Genomic DNA, 16,130 nt, shown 5'->3' on the forward strand with positions numbered 1-16,130 from the left:
TTTACAGAATAGTTTTTCTTTTATATAAAATGATGTTTTTATCCTTTGCCTTTATAAAAGTCCAAAAGGTACTAAACAAATAAGGCAGGATATAAATCTAATCCTATATATAATCACTGACATTCATCCACAGGGTTTATGCATGGAAAAGATGACCTATAATTCAGAAAAATATTTTAGGCTGAAAAACTAAGTCCATATTAAGGAAAAAAAACCCTCTATATGCTAGCTAATTTGTTATAGTCTATATATTTGCTGACCCCACTGATAGAATTAAAATGTTGATTCATTACAAACTGTTTGTAAATAGTTGGTAGGAGTTTTAAATTATCCTTACCTGTATGAGTTCTGATTTTGATCCACATTAAGAAGATGCCCATTTTTTCTCCAATTGATTGATGGTTTTGGTATCCCAGTAGCCTCACAAGCCAGAGTAGTTTGAACATTTACTGTTACAGTCATGTTGGTAGGACCCGGAGCAACAGATGGAGGAACTAAGACAATGTCACCAAATAAGAAGGAAACACAGTCAGCAAATAGCGTGCCATTTGAAATATTTTTGCTGAACTGAAATTAGTCATTATTAACTTGCCTCATAGTTATGAGCAAACAAGGCTCTGCAAATTTTAGTAGTGCTGTGATGATATTAACTATACTAAGGAGAAAACTTGGGGCTTGACTATTCATAACATAATGTAAATTGCTTAACTGGCCTTCAATGTCAAGATCTTTATGACCTCACTAGTTTAGGCAATCAAAGAGCATTTGACACAGAGACTGGATGTTGTCTATAAAAGGATATTTACCATGGACCTGTAAATCTATTCGCCTGCGATCTGTTCCAGCAGCATTGGTGGCCATACACAAATACCGTCCAGTGTCAGTGACATGTGCTGATTGAATATGAAGGAATCCATTTTCCAAGATGGAATATCTACAAGAGAAATCACAAGTGAAGTCTTCTGAATCAGCCTTTTTTGATTGTTCATATTTTGACTGAGGGAAATGTTAAACACTTGGTGAAATCCATTCAGCATTTTTCCTGTTTCAGATGACACATGTTTACAATACCCTTGGTGGAAGAAAAGGCTACGATGCAAAGGTGCATAACAGATGGGCTTGTGATCTTGAATGGATTATAATCATTATGTAGACATAAGCCTTAGGGATTATGCTTTTAAAATACTAAATTTGGGCGTGGAGTGAAGGCTCAAGCCTGTAATCCCAGCAATGTGAAAGGCTGAGGTGGGCAGATCACCTGAGGTCAGGAGTTCGAGACCAGCCTGGCCAACCTGGTGAAACCCCATCTCTACTAAAAATACAAAAAAATTAGCTGGGCGTGCTGGCGTGCGCCTTTAATCTCAGCTTACTTGGGAGGCTAAGGCAGGAGAATCAATTGAACCCAGGAGGTAGAGGCTGCAATGAGCCAAGATCATGCCACTGCACTCCAGCCTGGGCAACAGAGCAAGACTCTGTCTCAGAAAAATAATAAAATACTAAAATTTGATTCTTGTATTAAGATGAAATGCTAATTCTAAACATAACGAGACCAAAATAGTGCACTAGAAAAAAAATTAAGAATTTGTATTTCAGGTCTTATAGCATTTTTTAATTTTCCAGTATGGTTACCTTGCATGATTCCCAGCTAGAACAGCTCCATCCTTCCTCCATGTTATCCTTGGAGTTGGCACACCTTCAGCGATGCATTCCAATACAGTTGACTTATTTAAAAGAATTACAAGACTCTGGGGGCCCCCCTTTATGTTTGGAGGAACTGAACAAGAGATACACATGAAAAAAATTCAGTGAGACTAAATAACACAGCCTGCATGAAGACCCTGAAGATGTAATATAAGATGAGTTTCGAGTCAAATGTATAGCTTTGTCTACACGAATCTAGGTTAGTATAAGTAGAATTGAGGTTTAATTCCTGAAGTCTTACTCAAGATACTTTGTGTTTAAAAATAAAGGGTAGATAGGGAGGGGAATTTTAAATCCCTAATATGGTGTATGAAATCTGGCTTACTGTGAGAGAGGCTTAAATGAAACTCAGCTCTAGTCTGATGCAAATTAAAGATGATATTTCTTATTTCTCTTTGGCCAAATAATGGTCAGAGAATGTTAACACTGGAACAGCTTCACTTTAAATGTAGAACGGAAAGTGGGCTGTTTTAACAAAAAGCACATCTGTGATTAATCATGCAATTCTCAGAGCATGCATTTTATTGATCATTGAGTTCATATGGGAATAGACAGCCTGAATTTTAATTTTAGTATTAGAGATATTAGTTGTGTGGGTCACCCAATATTCTGTAAAATTTTATATATTAAATATCCAATAGATTGTTTTGAGGAAAAGTCTATATTATCTTCCTAAATGTTGGCATTCAGATATTATTACTTAATAAGATTACAGTCCTATGACAGTCTCTGTTTGGCACATATGTACTTTCAAGCCACCATCAATAAAGGTGAACTAAATGATGGGCCATTTGTCATCCAGTGATTTAGTGTATTGACTTCCTCAATGGTTCTGATTCTGAATGACAGAAAACACCATGATATGCTAACAACAATTGGACACATTCTCTAAGATAGAGTAAAATATCTCTAGTTATGTTTTTTGGAAATTGAGTTAATTTGCAGTACAGATATAATACAAATACTCCACGTTGCCTTTTTCGAAAGCAGTAAGATAAGCACAAGGCTTCATTTGGTATGCTCATAAGAAAAAGCTATCATCTCTTTGAATGCCCTTGGTCAGATTTTTAAATTGTGGAACAATGAATACCTTTTCTTACCATTTACAGTGAGAATAAATTCTCTTGTAGTCTTTCCTGCAATGTTGCTGGCAACACAGGTATAATTGGCTGTATCACCTAGGTCGGCATTGTTGATTTGCAAGTATCTCCCTCCAGATAGGATTCGCACTCGAGGTGTTGCCTGGATTCAGCAAGTAAATAAATTTACCATTAAAATGTCAGGAAAAGAGAATAAATATCATTTCACAGCATCAAAAGTAAGTATAGCAAACTGTGGACCTGCTGTCTGTCAGCATGCTTTGTCTGCTCCTCCACCGTTTTCGTAGTATCAAAAATCCCTGGGAACTGTTTTAATGAGTGACGTTAAGTCAAAGGAGCAGCTGTCCGTCAGTATGCTTTGTCTGCTCCTCCACCATTTTCGTAGTATCAAAAATCCCTGGGAACTGTTTTAATGAGTGACGTTAAGTCAAAGGCAGAGGCAGTATGCCCAATTGCTCTGACAATAATGATCCATTCAAGAATGGGCAGGTGACTCAATCAGGCCTACCAGAGTCCTCCTCTAGACTCTGCTGGGAGTGTCGGGGAAAGGGTGTGCCCTTTTTCCTAGAATCACAGGTTGTGAGGATGACCTAAGCCTAGTGGCAGTCTTATCATGTGGAAACAGGCTGTCCTGAATCTAAGGCAATGCAAATAGAGTTCATTCAGAGAAAGGACAGATGCCTCATTATAGAGTTAGAGCCTCTGGAAATTCACCAATTATTGTAGCCAATAAATTTCCTTTTTGTTTTTCCTTTTCATTTAAGTTGGTTTGAATTTGAATTCTGTCACTTACAACTGAAAGGTTGCTGACTAACTTTGGTTAACTTAGAGGAAAACATTGTACTCTAACATTTAAAAAAATAAGTAAATAAACCACCACAAATATTTCTTAAGAATTTATTTTGTAACTAGGCATAGACAAAAATTATGAAAATAGAGCACAATGAAACCTAATCTCTGCTATTAAGTCTAATTGGAGAGCTACATATATAAACAAGTAATTTAAGGATAAAATATATCATCATAGTTATTAAACAATTCCAGATAGCATCAAAGATTGATATTCTCTCATTGTACCTAAGATGAAGCATTTCAGGAATAGCCCAAATAAGATTTCTCTACCGTATGAGGTTGGTCCCAGATACATATATCTTTCTAAGAAAACATTGTTCAAAGTAAAATATGCAGTTCAGGTCCATTTATTTTAAAAGTTTACACATTTTCTCTATTCCTTTCATTTCTATTGGGGCTATTAGTGATAAAATTATGTTACCTTTGATGAGAATAAGTGATTTCTTAAGTATGTATAGTGAGTTCTATAAAAAATATTTTATTTTTTAACTTTTATATGGGTATAGCAGAGTTTTAGGCTAATAAAAACTTTCACAGTGATTTTTTTTTTCTTAAGAGACAGATTCTTATTCTGTCACCCATGCCGCAGTAGTGGTGCTATTGTAGTTTACTCTAATCTCAAAATCCTGGGCTCAAGCAATCCTCCCACATCAGTCTCCTCAGTAGCTACAACTACAGATGTGTGCCACCATGCCCAGCTAATTTTTTTTTTAATACAGGTGGGGTCTTGCTATGTTGCCCAGGCTGGTCTTGAACCCTTGTCCTTAAGCAATCCTCCTGCCTTGGCCTTCCGAAATGCTGGGATTACAGCATGAACCACCACACCTGGCTCAGAGTGATTCTTATAATGTTTTTCTTCCATGAATATCAGTACTTTCTGCTAACTTATTAAGTCTCATTAGAATTTTCTCTGGTTTTGGCCGGGCGCGGTGGCTCACGCCTGTAATCCCAGCACTTTGGGAGGCTGAGGCGGGTGGATCACAAGGTCAGGAGATCGAGACCATCCTGGCTAACATGGTGAAACCCCGTCTCTATTAAAAAATACAAAAAAGTAGCGGGGCGTGGTGGCGGGTGGCTGTAGTCCCAGCTACTTGGGAGGCTGAGGCAGGAGAATGGCGTGAACCCAGGAGGCGGAGCTTGCAGTGAGCCGAGATCGCGCCACTGCATGCCAGCCTGGGTGACAGAGCGAGACTCCTTCTCAAAAAAAAAAAAAAAAAGAATTTTCTCTGGTTTTTCTTCTGTAGACCACCTATAATTCTTCCAAATTTGACTTGTCTCCTGATAGAACCTCATTCTTAGCTGATAATCTCACTTCCTGTTCCACTGAGAAAATTAAAGCCCCACACCTGCAGTCCTCCCCTCCTCCCACCCTGGGTATGAATACGACCTTCTTTTCTATTTCCCCATCTCTGCAGAAAATGGATGACCCTTCTGGACAAGGCTAACCTATTCAACTGTGTCCTGGGTCTCATACCTCCCCTATCCAACATAACTTGTCCTATAAACTGCTCTTTCTCTCTCCTCTGTCTTCAATCTCTTTCTTTCAGCAAATACACATACAGAAATCTTTAAAGAACAGTTCATGCTTGTTTCTACTTCCTCTTCTTCGATTAACTTCCCAAACAACTGTAACCTGCCTTCTACTTTGATCACTCTTTGAAGAACCATTCCTCAGGTCTTTAATTACCTATATGTATTGCCAAAGCTAATGGATACAACTTTATTTGTAACTTCTGTGGCCTTTGTTAACCACCGCCGCCTCCACTTTTCCTTGGCTTTTAGTACACCGGTGTCTCCTACTTTTAATCCTATTTCTGAGTCCTCCTTCTCAGTCTCATTCATCTTCTTTTTTTCCTATGCTCACCTCATAATTGTTACCATTGCCTAAAGCTTTATTTTCACTTAACTGGGACTCTCATACTCTGCTTTCTAGTCAACCTCCTGCAAACTTATGACTTCAACAAGAGATTATACCATGATGATTACATCAAAGGCTGCTTTTTTTTTTAAAGTAAATATGGACCATGAAACCAAAGCCTTTTTTGATGAAATACGGGCCAATATTTTAAAATGATTTCTACAGTCTCCTCTTGGAAAATACAGGTAATTCAAACTCAAAATGTCTAAACCTGAACTCATCTTTTTTTCATTTTTCATCACAAGTGAACTTACCCTTTCCTAGGATTGACATCACTTGGTCAACCTGGGATCAACCTAGACTTCTCCATCATCAACATTCACTCAGTTTTTACCTTTACACCTAATGGTCTGGAGTGAAATGCACACATGGGAGATCAGACTATGGAGGCAAAGTCAGAGCATGAAAGGGCTTGAGTGATTTAACCAGAATCCTGAAATCTATGGGGAACCATCAAAGATTTTAACCAAGTTCTATTTCAGGTATACCAAGCTACTTGCAGTTCTCAGACCAGCAGCCTTCCTCTTCTTGTAATAGCTTTGTACATGCCATTACCTGTGATTGGAATCACTTTCTTCTCCGGCCTCACCCAGTATATACTGATCCTTTAAAACTGAGCTGATCTTTTCTAAGAGGCTTCCATGGGCTGTTCCTTACCCTTTAGTCTGGGTTATTTGCTTCTCATCTCTGTTTCTACACATCCTTCTAATATACAATTTATTAGTGGCGTCCATTCTATAATCTTTGACTAACCTGTCTTCTCAGATAGTGTGTGAGCTCTTTGAGGTAAAGCCTATTTTCAGTAGCAATCATAGCACCTGGCATTCTAGTAGGCACACAATAAATAGAGAAACTGAAGTACTGGAGGGTTAAGTGATATGCATGATGATTTAGCATGTTAGTAACTCTCAGAACCTGGCCTCTCCATGTTTGGTGTTTGTGTGGTTTGGTGGTGGTGGTAGTCTTTATGTCTTAGGTGTTAGGGGACATAATCTCCTTTTTATAATTAACTACTAGAAACAAAGTGTAGGTTACGATAAGAGGATGAGGAAGAACGAAGAAGAAAAAAATAATGAGGATAATCCAAAACATTCAAAGTCAAAGCTTTCAGTGGTCTCTAAAAGGCTGCTGAGGATCCTGGCCTTTGACGCTCTATGACAGCAGGTAGGTATCATCTAAGCATGGCAAGCTTTAGACAGCCAGTAACTGGTTCTTCACGGATTCCAGTCTCAGATGCCTGGTATCTTTGGGGTCACTTGTAAGGTCCAATCTTAGACAAGGGAAATTCAGTAAAAGAAGCATTCTCCCTAGAGATGTGGCAGTTATTTTGAGACTTTGATGGTTTCTTCTCTCTTAAGAAATAGCTGAGTATTTCAAATCAAACTTTAATGCATGGGCGCTAGGAAATACATACTTTGGCAAATTTCCAGAGCATCATGAATCTAGATACCTTTCTTTGACCCATGACCAACTATTAACTACCCCAGCAAAGGCAAATAATAAAGCAAATAATAAAGCTAATTTAAAAACCCTGTGCTTACTGCTGCAATGTTGAATAATTAGTAGCCTGATGTTACTTGGTTTTGTGTACCCAGCAAAGGCCCTAGAGCTGATTTTTTACTTTTTTAATCTCAAAAAGGAATTTGTGGAGCTTATCAAAAAATTTACCTGTAACCATTCTCCATTTCTGAGCCAAGTAATTACAGGTGGGGGCACTGCATCTGACTTGCATTCCAATGTCACTTGTCTGTTCCGTAACACAGTGATATCCTGGGGCTCATCAGTTCCAGCAATATTAGGAGGTACTGGGTGTGAGAACAAATACAACAAAAGCAATCTGTATTATCATAGGTATCCAAAAAATGTTGGTTCTGCTATATGAAATAATAAGATGCATAAAACTAAAACATTACTCATTTAATTTATAGCCTAGATAATTTTTTAACTTTATTTAGCAATTTCATGTACACTAAGTAAAGAAATCCTTCCAACAACTACATGCATGATAGAAGTAATATAATTGCATTATTTTCACCATTTGACAGTAAAGAAACGGAGGCACAAAGAAGGGATCCGTTGTCCAGGTTATACACTTGGTAGTAATTTTCTCTGAACATAAGATTTAAAAATTACTAAATCAGGGAGTGCCCATCATAATATACAGAATGTATTTTTCATGTGACTTTTTTTTTACAGAATTTACATGTCAATTAATTTGTATGTGGGGATAATGGGGGCACTTAAATCCCAGACAGTTTGCGCTGCCTAGTCATTTAGGCTATGAGAATGAACCAAAGATCTTCTGTTAGTTTTTTAATTATTCCTCCCCATAAAGAATAATTCCTATTTCAATGTCAAAAGCATATTGGACGAGTCTAACTGGCCCAGCTCTTCTAGGAAGTAATTTGACAATTAGTTTCAAAATCCTTAGAAGAGTGAGTGTGTTTGTATTTGTGTGTGTGTGTGTAACCAAGCAAGTGCACTTACAGAAATTTCTCAAAATAAAGGGAATGGGCTAACCCCGTACATACAAAGTTATCCATAGCAGGGCTGTTTATATTGGTAAAAATATAGAAATAGCCTAAACCTCCAAAAATATGGAGTAAAATGGGATACTATACAGTCACTAAAAATGTTTTTAAAATGTATTTCTTGACATGAAAATGTTCACCAAACCATTGAGATAAAAGCAAGTTAAATTCTATAGGTACACTATATAAACATGCATTTTCTATCATCATATTTTTGTGACAAAACATTTATATGCAAAAAAGTCTTTGTGTGATGAGATTCTGGATTTTTAAATTTTCATCATAGTTTATATTCTATTATTTTAAACCAATGAATACAAATTATTAATGCAGAAACTAATCAAATAACTCAAAAACAATCCATGAACTGCCCCCCAACAGCATTTGATTAGTCAAATATAAGAATCAGATTTGCACCCCGTCTCTACCAAGAATACAAAAAATTAGCCAGGCGTGGTGGCAGGCACCTGTAGTCCCAGCTACTCGGGAGGCTGAGGCAGGAGAATGGCGTAAACCCAGGAGGCGGAGCTTGCAGTGAGCCGAGATAGTGCCACTGCACTCCAGCCTGGGCGAAAGAGCGAGACTCCGTCTCAAAAAAAAAAAAAAGAATCAGATTTGCAAAATATATATTCCCTAACTTATAAACATATCCTGTGATGTGCTGTGGTGTTGTCCCAGGGTTTTCTAATTAGGTGTGTGTATGATAGACTGTAGGATATTTTGTCAAATTTACCATGCACTCTCACTAGATATTCTTTATCATCATCTCCTGCAGGACTGGATGCCAGACATGTATATCTTCCTGTATCCTCCACCTACAAAACCCAAATAATGAATTACATAATGTTAACATGTTAGCTTTTGTTATTAAAATAAATATCTACTAGAATGAATGTAAATAACCCCACACCAAAAGCAAGATAATTAAAGCCAACTGTTTAACACTATGATTAGCACTCTGATAGAAAGCATTGTTTGGTATCTACATTATACACAAACCTATGTTTTAACAGGATTTTGGTATCGATTTAAGAATGTTTGTACATTAAGTATATTTAATGATATCTAAAAAGGCAGATATATATAGGATCTAGAACCATATGTGATAGGCTATATCCTCAATGTTCATTGAAGAAACAAATATTCATGGGTTTAAATTGCAGACTGAAAAGTTAAAACGAAGCCTTTCTCAAGAAAATAAGATGTTAAATAAGTAAACAGATAGATAAAATATCTGGTTATTAACATCAAACACATAATATCTCATCTTGACTCTACCTTTTATATACATGGTGAAACAAAACAGTTATATTATATAATATGAGAAATAGGGTCAGACTGACAGCAGGATCTATAATTATCTAACTAAAACCAAAATCATTACTTTAAAAATCGCCAAGCATGGTTTCCATGGAAAGTTAGTGTTCATTCATATGTTTGACATTGTGTAGACACAACCCATGATCGTGTACATGTAGAGGGTACTCTGGAAAACAGATGCTCTTACTACTGTGAAAAATGTATTTTGGAAAAATAGAAAAATCCTGTTCTCATTTATTTTACTACTTGAACATTCCCAGAATATTGGCATTTTAAAAACTCTTACATTCAAACTGACTTTAGAGGTTATGGAAACACTTTTTGGTAGGCTGCAAAAACTCCTTTCAAAAACATTGAGACTAGAATGTTTGGAAAAATACTTAAATATAATTTTAGAAGAACAACACTTACATCGTTATTCAATTAAGAATTTTAAAATGATGTGCCATTTCCTAAGAATAATTTCTGAATTTCTCATCATATCTTTAAAATCTCTAAAACTAACTCTTCTCTCCCAACTCTGTTCATTCACAATTGATATCATCCCCCTCACTTGTCTGGACTCAGCCAAACTTGAACCATCATTCAGGACCATTCTTAAATGTTCCCTTTTCCACAAAATATTTCCTGACAACTTCTGCCCTTCTGGCTACCCACAGACATCACCTGTAGTTAGTTTCTAAAGTCTTGTTTTACTAATAGAATATTAGAAAAATTATAGTTAAGCATGTATCTTTAGAGGAAGATTTTGCAGAGGTGGACATGCATTATGGCTCACAAAGAAAAGGAGGGTACAGTATATAAAGTTTTCCAAATCTATTAGTCATAGAGTGGTCCCCTCCCCTCTTGGGATAAATTACAGAACTAGTGTTTGATAAAAGATGTTTTAGGAAACTCTTGTCTATACCACACAATTTGCAATTTGCAAAGCATCCACATCCATAATGTACCAGGCATAGGTAGATGTTGCAGACAAATACATGAAAAAACAGAGTTGAGATAAGCAAAATATAATGCAGTAAGTGTTACTACAGAAGTATATACAAATTGCTATGAAAACATAGAGGAGCAGAGTAACCAAAATCAGTTTGGGGGCTTGATGATATTTAATTTTCCACTTCCATATTGTTTTTAATGGTTCTATTATTGACTCATATCTAATTGTATCTTATGTATACAGTCACTTTTCTCCCCTAGACATCTAGAAACTTCCTGAAGGCTGACACATGTCACATATCTTAGGTCTTATGGATTCTCCACAATAGCTAGAACACATGGGAAATCTGGCCATCATTTAACACCCTATGACACCTTCATCTTGTTTTCTTATAACTCGACTTTTTGTTCTTGCCTTTAAGACCTACAGTAACGGCCTTAACTTCCCTTTCAAGCTTTATTTGTCATTTTTTTTATATTCATGATTCTATTCCACATACTTTCCTGTCTCCATGCTATTCCTAATGTCACAAATTCTCTTGCCTACTTTTTGTTTGTTGAAATTATATCATTCAAGAGTTTTGATTCAGTACACGGTTTTAGTTTAACCTGACTCTAAGTTACTGTAATGTTTGAAATGGAGAGAAAAAAGGGGAATGGAAGGTGTGTGCTCCAAGACACTAGAAATGCACTGTGCTGAGATGCACTGGCTAGGCTTCTGAATCAGACTAAGGATTGAGACCTAGCTCCATCACTGAGCAGCAATGAGTACTTGGCAGATAAGTACTTAATCTCTCTGCACCTGATTTTGGATTTGTGGGATAGACACATTGCCTCACAGAGTTGCCATGAGGGGAATGGGTGGGATAGATAGCACAGAGATGAACACAACAGGACATAGAGAGTTTATAACTCTTAGCTGTCTTCTTCCAGTTCCCTTTCTTCCATTCTCAGTGAAAAATGCAATAAAATATGATCAAATAATTTGTTATTCTACATTCAGAGGAATGATGATTATGGTAACAACAGCAACAGCAGGAACAATCCTATCTAAGTCTTTTTTAAAAAGCATTTACTACATGCCTGTAGCACCAGTATAAGCACATCATGTTGGATTATTTCTTTAAACCGCTCAGTGTATGAATGAGGCATGATTATTACTTTTATCCCCAGTTTATAAATGGTGGCATTAGGGCTCAGATGGAGAATAATTGTAACATAAGGTTTGCCTTTACTAGTAGAATAGAAGATTGCTACAATAAGACATCCCAGACATACTTCTCTTTTAATATATTCACATTTCAGATCAGTTTCCTTAAACATAAACTAAACCAAGTCAATTTTATTAAACTGATCATTATTTGAAAAATTGTGTCTCTTCAGACTTCCGTATCTGCTAGTTCATTTTGGAGATCAAAAGTGCTCTTTGAAACCTTATATATATGCATGTTGGATTGCTTTTTGCCAGTTCCATTAAGGGCTACATAGTATAAATTAAGAACTTTGGGAAATATACTAACACTTATAGCACTGTGAAAACTTGCAAAAGTTAATGGAAAGGTATCTTGCTTTCTTCGGAGTTTAATATGATACTGCTTTGTCTTCCTTTTAATCAAGTTACCCAATCATGCATATCATAGGACTAATCCATCCTGCTCCAGTTACACAGATCTGTGATATATAAGCATTCAAAGACATAATTTAACAAATCTCATATATTAGCAAGTGAGAAGTTTCACCTAACCTAAAATAATTCTATGAACTTTGACACTTACCTGAGCAGTAGAAATTCGAAGAACCTCTCCTCCTCCTAGAGTTTGCACTTGATCCGTCTGTGGAAGGGGCCGGCCATCTTTCATCCAGGTCATTTTAGGGGCTGGGATTCCAGAAGCAATGCAGGTAAGTTCAAGTGGGTTATTAACAATTACTGATATCTCTTCATGTTCTTCAGATCCATTAATATGAGGTGGTTCTATTTAAAGGGAATCAAAAATAATAATAAACCCACAATTTCATAAAATACTGCTCGTTAGAAAAACTTGGAAATCCAACACAAATTCACATTCACATGATAAAAATTGATTAGAACAAGGAAAGTGAAATAATTCCTAGATGTCATTACCACTTCTCATTGACACACTTTCAAAAGGGATGGATCATGCCTATAAGAGATAATGAAGTAAATGGCAATTTATTACCATGTGATTATAGAACAACAGTTCAAACTCAGTTAATTAGAACAGTCTCACTTGACTGAAAGATTTCAAAACAATAAAAACCAAACGCAGCTTGTACCACTTTCTTTTTTTAGAGGGACTTAGCATATTATTATGTTTTTATATCTGTAAATACCGATAGTTTCTACAAAAACAATGCATGAATACTGTAGAATTTTGCTATCATCTTTTCCATGCAGAACTTTGAGAGGAAACAATGACTAAGCAGAAGAAAAAATAGTTACATTTGGAGATAATTTCTGTATAAAACACATTTGTTATGTCTGGATGGAAGTAACTTCCTCCTTTGTTACTTATACTTCTAAAATTACCTTTCTCAAGAGAAGGTCAAACAATCTAAACACTGGGAAGAAACATTAAGGTTCTTTAGTCTAACTACTCCCAACTTTGGTAATTCCTTTAAAACACATTCCCCTTATGATGACCATTCGCATTTTCTATGACAATTTCATAGTTCAAGTTTCCAGCTTACTATTTGACAAGGCAGCCAAAATAGCTGTTGGACAGCGCCAGGGGTTAGCAGGTTTGTTTTTCTTTCTTTTTTCTTTAATAAGGCACATAGTTTAGAACAGTGACTCATAGCAGAAGATCTGGAGTCTGAGTTGTAATGCTGGTGTCAACAATTATTAGTTTCATGGATTTGAGCAAATCTCTAAAATGGGGATACCAACATTATTTACCTAATAGGATCGGTGTGTGGCGTCAGTGAGATACATTATACACTTTTTTGTGTGTTTCTGTATCTATTTTACAATTAAAGGTTTTAAAAAAGTTATTACTACTACAGTGTTTACTGCAACTGTTGGTATTATTAAAATCTGCTTCCTAAAATTTCTACCATCTGTTAGTCTCTGTTTTCCTTCTGGAGAAAGATAATATACTAAGTCAGTTCTCCTTCTCAGATTATAATGAAGTCAGCATTTCTACACCACTGTCCCACATGACCTCTTTTTACTTCTATCTATCTTACATATTGCTGTCAAAATACATTTTCTGAAGTGCAGTTTAATATTAATCTAAGATTTTCTGCTTAAAAGATTTTAATGGCTCCATGTTGCTTACTGGATTAAATAAAAACTCATCATGGTTTCCAAGACTTCCACAATATGGTCTAGATCTATCTTTGTCATTATTTAATTTTAACATACTTATATGTAACCTAGACTTCAAATCTCTCAACAAGCTTAGTCCTTTCTTGCTCCTCATAGTCCCGCAACTGAGAATGCCCAAGTACCATCAAGGTTATATTGTCCTCAAGTTCATTTGTGAAAACTATAAATCATTTCTTGATTCTCTGAACTAATTATAAAATGTCTATGCTTTTTCATTTTCGTATCATGTTGTTTGTACTACTCAAAACACTTATCTAATTCCTGGTTTGCCATAGTCAATTATTTACTCCTCTTACTTCTCGGTTATTTAGTATATGTCAATCACCATGAATACAAAGATTAATAAGGCATGCTCACTGCCCCCACCCCAAAGTTTATAATCACTGGATTTAAAATAGTAGCAGCAGTAATAGTATTAACATGCTCTTGAGTAGTTCAAACCCCAGACTGTCCAGATCTTACCTGTGTTAAGTGATTGTGAACTATTTTACTCTGTGTTTTGTCCATATGTCTTGTACTTCGGGCAGAGTAAGAGTTGTCTATACTCCAATAACTCCAGAGTTTATATTTCCAGCCTAGACTCTCTTCTGAGCTCCAGATTCATAAATGCAATTATCAAATAAACATCTCCATTTGGATGTTTGAAAATCACTTAAAACTCAACATGTATTCAGACTGAACCTATTGCCTTATTTCTCAAAACTTGTTTTTTTCCAGTATTCTCTGCATCTAAGTGATGAATTTACCAATTAGTCACATAAGCCAGAAACTAAGAGTCATCCTTGATACCTTCTTCATCACTCCCTTGTGTCGCAATCTACAACCAAGTCCTAATACTTCCACTGTACTTATTTCCAGAATACACCTTTTTCTCTTATCTCCCTCACTCTAATTTGAGCTACAATACCATTTACTTAATTTTTTTTTCTTTCTAGTTGTAGGTGCCTACCCAAAATTACTGATTTCTTTCTGATTAACAGACTCAAATTTTGCTGGGATTGTCAATGTGCTAAACAAATTACATTTCCTAGCCTCTTTAGCAGAGAGTAGATGGAGTGGATGGAGTGGTATATGACAATTCTGACCAATGAGATGTAGGTGGATGTGGTTTTGTGGGGCTTGTAAGAAAGTCTTAATTCTTTTCTAAAGGGGCAATGCTTTGCCCTTCCTAGTTTCCTGCCCTATTGTTGCATCTAGAACAGCATCTAGTTATGCTAGGGGTGAGCAGATACTGCATTGATCACCAAACAACCATGTTGTAAAGGTTCAAAAGAACTGAAAATATTTCAACTGCTGAACCAATCCAACAACTGCCTACCTCCAGCCATCCCAGTGAGAAAAACAAAAGTACTGTGTTTAACCCACCATATTTCAACTCTGTAATTCACAGCCAAACACAATACCTTATACTGGTCTCTCGGAATCCATTCTTGTCCTGGTCCAAGTAGCCTTGCATTTTATAGCCAGAGTGCTCTTCTCAAACTGTAGTTCTATTTGTTATTCCATTTTTAGAACTTTGAATGATTTCTCATTGTTACAGGATAAAAAAGCAGACTTCTTAATGTGGTCAAAAAAGTGCTCTATGACCTGGCCCTATGAAAACCCCCTATTTTGTAATATGCTGTCCCTTGTTTTCAGTGGTCTAGCCACACTGGACTTGTCAGAACCACTATACCATGATACCTCCCACCACATGGATAGAATTTGAATAAAGAATATTTCCCCGAGTTAAGATGTTTGCATTCTGAGTGGCAGCACTGCTTCAAGTGAAGAACTTTTCAGAGGTTAATGGAATTAATTTTCAACATATGCTGAAATGCTAAAACTTCTCATCTTTCTTCTAAGCCAGTTTTCAAATCTGTTTTGAGAAATTATTATTCTTATAAACTCTTCAACTTTATAAAAGGCAGGCTGTTCTTTAAGAATTCCACTAAGAATATCATTGTTTTTCTCCTTAATTTTCTTCATCCAGAAATGCACCAGTCTGTGATTCTGCTCCTGAGTTCTTTCTCCCCCCTCTCCCCCTCCCCCTGCCACATGCTAGACCAGGCCCCTGCATTTACAGGCTGTATGAATACAGCAGCCTCTTCAATTCATTTTTCATTCTGTCACTCTGTCAGAGGGATTTTTTGGAAACGAAATCTAGCTGTAAAATATTTCTCCTTAAGATTCTTCCATTGCCTTGGTAATGAGGTCCAAACTTCCTCAAAGTTCTCAGAGCTTTGCATAGTTTGGCCTCTGCCCATATATAGCTCTTGTCTTGTCTCTTGCTACTCTTCCTCTTACACTCAGTTTCAGGGAATGCAAATTGACAATTCAAATTGTATTATCTCCAGGTGAGAAATGTATATAAAATTCCCCACTCATCTCTACAGTCCTACTCTTCAGGGCTCAGATTTATGCTTGAGGAGATCGAATCTGAA

General features: G+C 36.4%; 1 protein-coding gene and 1 long non-coding RNA gene across 5 annotated transcripts in view; one reads left to right on the forward strand and one right to left on the reverse strand.

Annotated features, from left to right (window-relative positions):
* LOC129528069 (uncharacterized) overlaps nt 1-16,130 on the forward strand; it is a 166,452-nt gene that overhangs the window by 128,892 nt on the left and 21,430 nt on the right. The gene's annotated exons all lie outside the window — the stretch shown is intronic.
* Nucleotides 1-16,130, reverse strand: part of HMCN1 (hemicentin 1) — a 454,854-nt gene that overhangs the window by 75,396 nt on the left and 363,328 nt on the right. For all 3 annotated transcript variants that reach the window (XM_055367497.2, XM_055367502.2, XM_055367506.2), the window contains 7 exons: nt 12,134-12,330; nt 8,836-8,917; nt 7,240-7,376; nt 2,802-2,943; nt 1,630-1,774; nt 807-934; nt 338-494 (listed from right to left, as the gene is read on the reverse strand). In XM_055367497.2, the coding sequence (XP_055223472.2) occupies nt 338-494; nt 807-934; nt 1,630-1,774; nt 2,802-2,943; nt 7,240-7,376; nt 8,836-8,917; nt 12,134-12,330 (988 nt within the window). The remainder of the gene's footprint in view (nt 1-337; nt 495-806; nt 935-1,629; nt 1,775-2,801; nt 2,944-7,239; nt 7,377-8,835; nt 8,918-12,133; nt 12,331-16,130) is intronic.

The sequence above is a fragment of the Gorilla gorilla genome, chromosome 1 (genome assembly GCF_029281585.2).
Source record: "Gorilla gorilla gorilla isolate KB3781 chromosome 1, NHGRI_mGorGor1-v2.1_pri, whole genome shotgun sequence".
Classification (NCBI taxonomy): domain Eukaryota; kingdom Metazoa; phylum Chordata; class Mammalia; order Primates; family Hominidae; genus Gorilla; species Gorilla gorilla.